We start from the raw sequence: 11,626 nt of genomic DNA, 5'->3' as shown, positions 1-11,626 counted from the left end.
TTTTATTCAAAGGCTGCAGCATCCCGCAACCACATCCAAATCAAAATCCTTGAACAACACTACAGTGTTCATCGGAAGCCTCGCTCACTCATGCGTCTCATACTTTCCATGCCATTCTGAAACGCTTCTTTCTTCAAACGACCCTCGTTTCGTTGTTCCGTTCCAAAATGGGGACTCTAACGAGTTGCAGTTTCATGCCTCTGAACTCGGAGTTCCGCTCCAACCCGGTTCGCCGTGCCTTCAGGGAGAGGATTCAGTGCCACAAACTCACGCGCCTGAGGGGCACCTCTTGCTTCTTCTCACGCGCGCGAATACCCAAATGGGGCAAGTTGAAGCACGCCAATTCGGGCATCCGTATGTGTTTTGGTACTAATGACAGCGACAGTGACAAGGACAACGTTGGTGCTGTAGAAGAGAGTGGTGGCGATGAATCCAAATCCAACGTTACAACGACGATGCCTGAAGAAGAGAGAGGATTCAGTTCAGAGAAATCAACGCCTCCTTCTACTTCTCATAGGGTGCGCCTTCATTTGCAAATAATTTGATTTATGAATTCGTTGCGAAGATTAGTTGAAGTTAGCTGTTAAGATGTTGTGTTTAGGTAGCTTCAATTTAAGTTATTTAGTTTAATGTCGAATCGTGTTGTGTAACACCTAAAGTTTGTTTAACGATTGATATTTGCTAATATATATGTGGATAAAACCCAGATAAATTTGTAATAAGAAGTAGGCACTTTAGTTCTCAGATTAGACTTAACATTAGTCCTTCATTGAAGACCTCAGTGGAGTTGTTGGAGGACTAAACTTAGAGATGTAGTTCCTTAGGTGTTTGTGGTTTTCTTCTCCAATCTAAATTGGAATTTTACTTCTGTAATCCATTTAATAAAGGTTTGTGTTAAAGGTTAACATGGAGTTTTACTTTTGTAATTCATGTAGTAAAGGCTTGTGTTAAAGGTTAACCTAGATTATTGAGGTAAAACTTCAATTCTGATTGGAGAACATATATCCTGTTGATGGAGAAATTTTAGTGCTAATTTTTTTTTTCAGTAACATATATTCTGTTGCATTAAGTGCACGTGAATTATCTGTTGTGATTGCTAATTCTCTTGTTTGCATCATTTACTTGTTTAGTCATCTTTGTCGTCGCTTGGACCAGCATACAACACTTTTCAAGTTGATTCTTTCAAACTTATTGAGCTCCTTGGGCCTGAGAAGGTTGATCCTGCTGATGTAAAGCTGATTAAGGATAAGCTTTTTGGGTATTCAACTTTTTGGGTGACGAAAGAGGAACCTTTCGGAGAATTGGGAGAAGGCATTCTTTTCCTTGGGAATTTAAGGGGGAATAGAGAAGATGTTTTTGCCAAACTCCAGAATCAGCTAGTTGAGGTCACAGGTGAAAAATACAACCTTTTTATGGTGGAGGAACCCAATTCAGAGAGTCCTGATCCACGTGGTGGGCCCCGTGTTAGCTTTGGTTTGTTGAGGAAGGAGGTTTCTGATCCAGGGCCGACAACGCTTTGGCAATATGTCATTGCATTGTTGTTGTTTCTCCTAACTATTGGTTCCTCAGTGGAGCTAGGTATTGCATCTCAGGTAGGCTAGTTATTGATAATATTTGAACATCAGGTGATGATTGGTAAATCTTTGTGAACAACATGTTTCAATAGCCTTTCTCTCAAGATGTCATTAGTTTCATTGATGTCTTGCCCTTCACGATACTTTGTTGATGCCATGCTTTTTGGACCAGATCAACAGACTTCCCCCAGAAGTTGTGAAATATTTTACAGATCCAGATGTGGTTGAAGCTCCAGATATGGAACTGCTATTTCCATTTGTTGACTCAGCTTTACCTTTAGCATATGGTGTCTTGGGGGTTCTTCTCTTTCATGTAAGCATTTAATATTTTTTTTTTGGTCTTTTTTAATACAATTTCATGAAAATTGAAATCTCTTCAGTTATCTTTTTTAATACAATTGGTATGAGTTTTATTCAGATTATGGTCTGGGATTGGTCTTTTTGCTTTTATCAGACCTAGTTTCTATCATAGAAATGTGGGATCTGAATGACCTAAATAAACTTAGTACTTTTTAGACTACTGTCTTCAACAAGTAAACTTTATTTTGATGCACGTGACCAAGGTGCTGTGATGAAGATGGTGCCTATAATAATGAATTATAAAGAAATCATATTGTTAGGTTCCTTTATTCAGGGAACCTAAACAATAGCCTCTCTTCCCACTCACACACTCAACAGCAGAAGATATACTATATGTATAAGTATTTTATTCAATCTGTAGTGTGAAGAAAGAAGAAAATACAAGTAAATGTTCCCCAAGGAAGCCTCCCTTCCTCCACTGGCCAAGAAGGAGGCCAAGAGGTCCAGTCTAAACCCTAAACAAATTATCTGATCCCCTCCTCAGCCAACTCAGCTTTTATTTATACTCTCTCTCTCCCCCTAACAAACTAACAAACTTTCCCGCTATTAACATTAACTCTCTACCATTCGGTATTAGCACTTTATACCGTTCAGCCCTTCACTCCCTCCTCCCTTGCAGCCACCGTTCGGTATTAATGTATATACCATTCGGTCCTTACTTTCCTCCTCTCTTGCAGGCACCGTTCGGTATTAATATATATACCGTTCGGCCCTTACTTCCCTCCTCTTATATACTTTTAGCTTCCTAACACATATCCTATAGTTCTTAGTATCTCCTTTTCTCCTCCTTTACCTAACTCTATAATTTCCACAATACTGTTTTGCAATCTGTCATAAGAATCTATCAACTAATCTAGTATTGTTGCCAATATATTGATTTGCTCACTATTGGCAATAATATATGACAGCAGTCAGATGTTTGAGTTAGTTTGCAGATTCAGATAATCCACTTTATTACATATAGTTTTTATTGCCAAATATTGTATAAATAGGAATACCTGCCATGTGCGCTGTGTTGAAGGTCACTTTCTATCGTATTTATTTCTTATGTCCAATGGCCCAACCCTTACTTCCTATCTTCTTTGTTTAATTTTGTTTCTACATATTGTTACTAAATTGCTTAAATTACCCTTATTTCTTTTTGGTTCTCTGTATTCCTGATAGATATGGGTATGTGCAGGAGGTTGGGCACTTTCTAGCAGCATTTCCTAAACAAGTAAAATTAAGCATTCCTTTTTTCATTCCAAATATCACACTTGGCAGCTTTGGTGCTATTACTCAGGTGAGACCATCTAATTTTTCTTCCAACTCACTTTTGCATTGAATTTAGGACCATTGGCTAAACTTTTATAATACCAAGCATCTATTGACCATCCAAATAGTCATCTGTATCATCTTTTAACTCTCTAACTATTCTATTGCAACTTTATGACATGCTATAACATTTTAGTTAGACCGAAGTTCATAGTTTTAATATGCACTTAAATGCTGATCCATGGTTGTTTACACTCCATTGTAGTTTAAATCCATCCTTCCTGATAGAAGTACAAAAGTAGACATATCACTTGCGGGTCCCTTTGCTGGTGCTGTATTGTCGTTTTCAATGTTTGCTGTTGGCCTTCTTCTCTCATCAAACCCAGATACAACAGGAGATTTAGTGCAAGTTCCTAGCTTGTTGTTTCAAGGTTCCTTGCTTCTTGGATTGATCAGTAGAGCAACGCTTGGTTATGCGTATGTCCCCTTCCTTCCATGATTTTTAATGGATTAAGAATATAATTAGCTAAACATAGGTCCAATGCTTGTGATTTTTTGTCATTAATTTAGTTAATATACACTATTTGGATGGATAAAACAGATAATTACATGCAGGGCATTTTCCAAATTAAGTAGTTTCTAAGTGTATGGCTTGATTGCAACCTATGGTTTTAAGTAGTGTTTGGCCTGTTTTTTTAGAGCTTAAAAGCTGTTTAATACTACCGACCGAATTTTTTTAATAATTAAATATTTTTAAATAATAAAATGAAATTTTATAATATTGAAATACTCTATCCAAATAATAAAATTGAAATTCAATAAATTTGAATTGTTTTATCTAAACAAAGCATTTAAAAATGGATTGAAAGCAATTTAAATTTAATATATTTTAATTTCCTATTAAAACACAAGGTTAAGTTCAAATTTGTTCGGTATGTCTTCTTGGATCTTGAGTTTTAACCAAATAGGCCCAATGAGAGTAAAAGTCAAAATCTTCCAAAACTAGCTTTTTAGAGAGCTCTTTTTTTTTTCAAACTTTTCTATATTAAAAGAAGCTACTTTTTCTTAAAAATTGGCCCAACTTTTCCTTTTAAAGAGAGAATCCAACATAACTTGGGCCAAGCATTATCTTAGTATCTAGATTGGTATTGACGCTTATGTAGGTAATTTTTTTTATTTTGGCCTCAGTTAACGTGATACATTGCTATTTGTTAATGTCAACGTGCAGAGCGATGCATGCTGCAACAGTTCCGATTCATCCTCTTGTTATTGCTGGCTGGTATTCAACTTTTCCTCCTGTAATCTAATTTACTTTCATTGATAAATGAAATTTATTTGAGAAATTTGTGCTTCCAGACATACTCTTAATCATTAATTTTCCGTAACACACTTGCTTATTTATTTATTACGATTTTTCAGGTGTGGCTTAACCATACAAGCTTTTAACATGCTTCCAGTGGGGTGCCTTGATGGTGGAAGAGCAATACAGGTATCTTGTTCACCTTTCAAGCTTTAGCTGGTGAAAAATACCTTGCTTATTCTGTAATTTTTAAAAGTAATTTGGGACAATATTTGAGTAAGGGAAGATGTTGTGTGATTATTTTCAGTTTTGAACTAAAATGAAGAATATTCTCCACATCATCAATTCCAATTAAGATAATAGGTAAAGCAACATAAATCCAATGGTCATGTAGGGCCTTAAGCTTCAATTGAGGGTACTGCTTTGAGAGCATTTTAAAATTTTGTAGTAGATGCCATGCTTAATGCTCATTGAATCGTCCTTTCTTGTTAGCAATTAATAGAAATATGATCAAACACACTACCACATAATTATTTAGCTAAGAACCTTGTTTGCTAGATTTGTTTGTTTTAAATTGGGACTTGGGACATTTTGCCGTGAGTTTTAATTTGTTTTATATCATTACAGATCCTAATTCTAATATCAATTATCAATTTGTATACTTTCTGACTGTTATCAATGCAGTCAATGGGTTAAGAGACTCAACTTAGTTTGCTAAGTTGGGTGGATGGAATTAAGGAGAAGAAGCTCGTTGAATAACTTGTCTGGGAAGTGAAATCTGGAGTCAGAAAATAAGAGGATGGACCATTTTTTCTGACACTGGCAGGAAAAACCAAAGTTAGGCTTCAACATATTCTCGGTGCCTCTTGATGTCATGGCCTTTTAGGAACAGGTTGGAATGCAGTGAATATTTTAGTTATATACATCATGATAACCACAACTTTTGTTGGCCATTTTGGTACTAAGGGTTAGGGTGAGCTAATTTTTTTTGTAAGTAACCGACAGTGGGGAATTTGTCGGAAATAAGGAATTTTTCTAGGGCAAAATGCTGAGAATTAAAAGGGATGACACTGTTATGACATGACTTTCCCCATTTTTTTGGAAATGAGTAAAGTGGGGAGATACCTGTAACAGGAGTGATTTGAAGTGAGGAACTAGAATGACATAATAATTAGTCAAATACTTTTTGCTAGGATCCACGGACCCTTTTATAACATTATTATCGTACTTTGGTGTAAGGTAAAGTCTTTGGAAAATTGAACTCTATGTTAGATTCATGGCTCCTTGGTTATTAGTGATGATTGATGACGGTTTACCTTCTCTGTTCCCAGGGGTAGCGTAAATTCAAAATTCATATTTGTATGTATTTTTAATGACCTATGATAGTTCTCTGATGTTAAAAAGGTGATAATGTATTAACCTTGGGTATAAACTTTAAAACCCATGACATGGACATGTATAACTTTTATTGATGATATGATATGAATTTGTACTTGTTGGTTTGCCTCATATGTGTCCTCCCAGGGGTCACGTAACTTCAAAATTCAAACCAGCTTTAGTTTATATTTCAAATATATTGATTACTTATGATAGTGATCTGATGTTAAAAGTTGATATATTATATTGAGGATAGGGACAAAATTTACAACCTAGAACATGGAAATATATATATATATATATATATATATATATATTTATTGGAAGATGTGAATAGAACTCACACATGAGTATCCTCTCATTCATATGATTAGGTATCTTAAGATTTCTTGCACATGAAAAACATTTTATTTTCTAGTTTTTCTGAACCATCTAATGTGATGGGCTGAGCATTATAATTTAGGTTCTTAGTATCGTAAGAAGCATATGCTAATTCTGCTGCATGTTTTTGCAGGGTGCCTTTGGAAAAAATGCGCTAGTTGGCTTTGGTTTAACCACTTATACATTGCTTGGACTAGGAGTGGTGAGTCTGATCTTTCTTTTAGATTAAACAAATCAAACGTATGACTGTTCAATAAAATTGTTAAAAGTTCAACAATTACATGATTGCACACGTAGTTACCAGCCTTTTCCGCATTTTCTAGTTTACTTACTCCCCAAAAGGAAACAGGACAAATGTGCTCTAAAAACAGTCGGTGTCCTTAGTTCCTCATTTTTCTTGATTTATTATAGGATTTTTTTTCCATTATTAAAAGTTAAATTGCACTTTTGTTTTCTTTTACACCTTTAACAGCTTGGTGGACCTCTTTCACTTCCTTGGGGGCTTTATGTTTTGTTATGTCAGGTATGCAAATACTTGTCTTGAATATGAAAGGGAATGATGAAACTGTAGTTAATTGTTTTTTGCAATTATATCTGATTTTTACTTATTTGTAATTTTTTTTCAGAGGGCACCGGAGAAACCATGTTTGAATGATGTGACAGAAGCTGGAACATGGAGAAAGGCACTTGTAGCAGTTGCTATTTTTCTTGTTGTCTTGACTCTTGTTCCTGTTGGAGATGAGCTTGCAGAAGAACTCGGTATAGGTCTTGTAACTGCATTTTGATGCTTAGGCTACACTAAGGCCATTTTTAATTAAAAGAGTAGTGAAAATATATAGGTAATATATATTTACCAAAGCCAAGTTCAATTCAGTTCTAATTTATATACGACCCCTAAGAAAACCTTCACTTTGTTGGGCAAAAATTATCGACTAAAAACAGGAAAAAAATCTTGATAGAAAAATGTGAAAATCCATTTTTATTAACCTTTTCTTCGAAAAAAAATTGAAAATTATCATGAACTTGTTGGGGGAAACTGTATTTTGCACAAGGTCGTTTTATATTGCAAGAGGGGCAAAATAAATGCTTAATATTTTCTTGAAATCTAAGTTTCCATCTAAGACTACTTTCCCATGCTTAACATTGTAAACCATCTACCTCAAGCAGCCTTCCTCAAAAGCTTATCAAACTTTAGTATTTTACTTGACCATATGTTGGCTTAGTATGGTAGGTGACATGCATGAAATAATTAATATATTGGCTTAGTGTTGAAAAAAAGAAAAAAAAGACTAGGTTGCATTGTACAAAAACGTTCCCAAACTTTATGCAGCCTTATATTCTTTATAAAGAATATTGTTCGTTTTCATTTAGCAAAGTAGAAGTGTTCGATTTCATTTAGCAAAGTAGAAGAGAGAGGATGAAAGATTTATATGTTGACAGTGTTCATTTAGCAAACTAGAAGCAAAAAGATAATATTTCCCTCTACCGAGGATTTATATGACATGTTGATCAATATTTATATAATCAATTTATCTTAGCCAATGGTAGATATTTGGCAAAGAATATTTATTAAGTTATAAATATTTGTTGGAAGAATATTGGTTGAAAGAATAATTGGTTAAATCAAGAATATTTGGTTAAATTAAAAGTGATTTGTTGAAAAAAATGTCCAGTTAAGTTATAAATGGTTTGTAAAAGGTATATTTGATTAGATTAGAAGTGACTTGTTAAAAGAATATTTTGATTAGATTAGAAGTGACTTTGTTAAAAGAATATTTGAATGCTAGTTGATTGAGAAAAAGAATTTGGTTTTTGTCCATGTGCTAAATTCACTGGTACCATTGATCTTGGAGGTGCTGTTCTCCATTCCTTTTTTTCCTTTTTGAATAAGAAAACTCCTACCCCCTCCTGTCTCCAAAATTCCCTACTGCCTTTACTATAGCTATATTCTTCCCTTCAATAGTGATAAATTTGTTCATGATTTTCGAGAGATTGTTAGTTTTGTACAACCTCAGTTCTGGTCTGATATCTTCCCATAAGCCATTGGAAAAAATCCTCATGACATACTGCTCATCCAACCCCGTAATGATATAAAGCTGCAGTGAGCATAATTTATTAAGTGAATGTGCATATATGGTATAAAGCTGAGATGTATAACTAATATGTACGAAAACATGGAAGATTTATCTATGAAAAGGATATTACGTACAGTGCTTTTGAGGATAGAGAAAGTAGTTATGAGTAAAATGATATGGTTAAATTAGTTGTTAAAAATGTAATTTTTATATGTGTATTTGTGGGTATATCGCATGTGAGATATGTGAGATATGTAATATATATATATATATATAGTTTTCCTTTCTTTACACGTTCTTTCAATGTAACGAGTTGATTGGAAAAGATGGAAAGGTGTGTGGTTCAATAAAAGGTAGGGAGATTTTCATTCTAAGAATTTTTATGAGAAAGTAATGGGAAGTGAAACTTAAGAAGCACTTCGTCTCAAGAGAAAGAGAAAGAGAAAGGAGAAGTGAACTCTCTTTATAAGACTTTTGATGAGTAAGAGGAATTTTAGCTTCGAAGGAGCGAATGAATGATAAATTTTGTATGTTGGTATAAATGATGAACTTTGATAGTAAGTCTCTTCGAAATAATAGTAAAAAGTGAATTTCGTTTGTAAGACTCTAGGAATAGTGAGTAGTTCTAGCTCTTATGGTGAATGAATGATTAGTCCTTTACATGTGTGAGTGCGAGTTGGAAACCTGATATTTGTTTATTATTAAAAAATAAAAGGCTAAAAATTTTATAGTTTTATGAGAGTTTTTAGTCTTAAGTTTTTTCCCTTTCAATAAAGTTTGTAAAATAATATACAATTTGTTTATTGAGATTTTTAATAAAATAAGAATAAAGTTTATTTTAGATTTTGTAATTTGTATTAGTTATAGATTGTAGTAAACAAAAAATTTGGGGTATTACACTTACACCAATTTTTATAAAACATATATACTTTAATCTTGATATGCATTAGTAAAAAAATATTTAAAAATTAGTTAATTTTGAAAATAAATAAATAGTTAGTTTTTTAATGTGTGTGTTTAGACACAATTTAATCATCATTAAAAGTTTATTTTTAACTTATTTTGAACATATTTATTATGTCAAACAATGACTTATATAAAATATCATTTTTTTCTATATCAGTTTTTATTTTTAATTCTATCTTTTATGATTTCTAATTATTCACTCATTTAATTGTTTACAAAAGTATATTTTATTTTTTAAAATATTATTATATTAGGAGAATAATATATATTTATTGATAATATAAATTGTTTACATTGCCATGTAAAAAACACGTTATAGTTTTTGTATTACAAAAAATTGTCAATAAAAAGTTACATTATAACTTTAATATTAAATTATAACATAAATATTTTTTATATTTTTAGTATATAAAAATTAAATTGATAATAATTAATAAAAATTAAAAATAATCATATGTACATAAAACTCCATATAAGGTTTTTAATAATTATATTTATAACAATATAAAATAAAAATTAAAAATAATCATACGCGCATAAAACTCCATATAAGGTTTTTAATAATTATATTTATATCAAGATAAAGTAGAAGACTCTATTTAATAGTTCATTTCAAATATTTAAAATATATGTTTGTAACAAAAGAATAAACAACATTTCATAATATAATAAAATTTGTTTTATATTATTTGAATTTAGTTTTTACTTCGTAAAAACTTATTAGTAAAATATAATGTAAAAATTAACAAATTAATTGTCTTAAAATATATCACCATAATGTATTTATATTGTCATTGGATGACTTTTAGGAATATGCATTGGACATCCATTGATCATGAGTTTAACAAGAGTATAGCAAAAACCATTCAATGAGTCTCGCATATACATTAGACGAGTTTGTCCATACACTGATTAAAAGAGTATAACACAAACATTATACTAGTTCAACAATATAAATTAAATGAGTCTTTCCACACACTAATTAGATGAGTATATAAAAAAACATTATAATAGTCTTTTCATAAATTGATTAGACGAGTCTAGAAATACACTGACTAAATGAGTCTAGGAATACATTGATTAGCTGATTATAGCAAAAAAAAAAACATTAACTAAGTCTATTAATATACATTAGATGAGTCTCTCCATATACTCATTAGAAGAGCATAACAAAAAATATTACATGGATCACTTCATAGATTGATTAGACGAGTATATTCATATACTTATTAAACGAATCTAGCAAAAAATACTATACAAGTTTATCCATGTTCTGATGAGATGGGTATAACAATATACATTAGATAAGTATGTTCATACACATATTGGACAAGTCTACTAACACACATATACTTATTAAACGAGTTTAACAACAAATACTAAATGAGTCTAGATACATTGATTATATGAGTCTAACAATATACATTAGACAAGTCTATCCATACATAAATTAGACGAGTATATTAATATACATTAGATGAGTTTGTCTACTTACTGATTAGACGAGTCTTGTAATACATATTATGCAAGTTTGTCTATACACAGATTAGAAAAGTTTACCAAAAAACATTAGACACGTCATTCCATATACTAATTAAATGATCTAAGAATACACATTAGACGAGTTTGTCCATAGACTAATTAAATGAATCTTGCAACACACATTAGACGAGTTTGTTAATACACTGACTAGATAAATCTAATAATATACATTAAATAAGTTTGTTCATACACATTATCAGACGAGTCTATTAATATACATTAGACAACTGTATCCATTATCTAATTATACAAGTCTTGCAATACATATTAGACGAGTTTGTTCAAACATTGATTAGATGAGTCTAACAATACATATTAGACAAATGTGCATATAGACTAATTAGACGAATCTAACCGCACATATTAGATGAGTTTTCGATGCACTGACTAGACGAATGTAACCATACACATTAGACTAATTTGTCCCTAATTTGTATTTTTAATAATTTACACTATATTTTTCACATGTATCATTTATATTTCTTATAAAGTTTATTGTTTTATACTTCTAAATACATATTAAATTGGTAAACTTATAAATAATTTTTTAGAATATAATTCTATTTAATACTTAATTATAAACTTAAAAATATTTTATTATTTATTTTCTCATCTTTTAAATCTCTTTTAATCACCAACATAAGAAACCAAACAAACAAACTGACCTAGGTAATCATAGCCACATGTTTAGTATAAAAGACAATAATAATTCTTTAGAATATTATTATTAATTTGTTTATTATTATTTAGGATTACTTTTGTTAAAAACAATTTCAATTTAAAACACTTCAACATTT

The 11,626-nt window shown here is 31.5% G+C and overlaps 1 protein-coding gene across 2 annotated transcripts; it reads left to right on the top strand.

Annotated features, from left to right (window-relative positions):
• EGY1 (Peptidase M50 family protein) lies at nucleotides 1-7,155 on the top strand. Of its 2 annotated transcripts, none has more exons than XR_015786870.1 (10): nucleotides 1-518; nucleotides 1,131-1,592; nucleotides 1,747-1,887; nucleotides 3,115-3,216; nucleotides 3,454-3,665; nucleotides 4,417-4,467; nucleotides 4,608-4,677; nucleotides 5,173-5,380; nucleotides 6,380-6,448; nucleotides 6,719-6,769. XR_015786870.1 is itself a non-coding variant. In XM_088116308.1 (10 exons), the coding sequence occupies exons 1-10, from the start codon at nucleotides 168-170 to the stop codon at nucleotides 7,029-7,031; spliced, it is 1,668 nt and encodes a 555-aa protein (XP_087972434.1). In that variant the 5' UTR covers nucleotides 3-167; the 3' UTR covers nucleotides 7,032-7,155. The 2 variants fall into 2 exon arrangements, 1 of the variants encoding a protein (XP_087972434.1); XM_088116308.1 differs by lacking the exon at nucleotides 5,173-5,380 and adding an exon at nucleotides 6,873-7,155 and having other exon boundaries at nucleotides 3-518.
• The last annotated feature ends 4,471 nt before the right edge of the window (nucleotides 7,156-11,626 follow it).

The sequence above is a fragment of the Vigna umbellata genome, chromosome 5, assembly GCF_029865625.1.
Source record: "Vigna umbellata cultivar VRB3 chromosome 5, Vumbellata_1.0, whole genome shotgun sequence".
Classification (NCBI taxonomy): domain Eukaryota; kingdom Viridiplantae; phylum Streptophyta; class Magnoliopsida; order Fabales; family Fabaceae; genus Vigna; species Vigna umbellata.
This window is presented reverse-complemented; position numbering and strand designations above follow the sequence as displayed.

Bases quoted from the DNA above. Each gene is read 5' to 3' on its own strand.
- EGY1 (XM_088116308.1), top strand. From the start codon at position 168: ATGGGGACTCTAACGAGTTGCAGTTTCATGCCTCTGAACTCGGAGTTC. The intron at 4,468-4,607 runs GTATTCAACTTT...ACGATTTTTCAG, and splicing joins CCTCTTGTTATTGCTGGCTG to GTGTGGCTTAACCATACAAG. The intron at 4,678-6,379 runs GTATCTTGTTCA...ATGTTTTTGCAG, and splicing joins ATGGTGGAAGAGCAATACAG to GGTGCCTTTGGAAAAAATGC.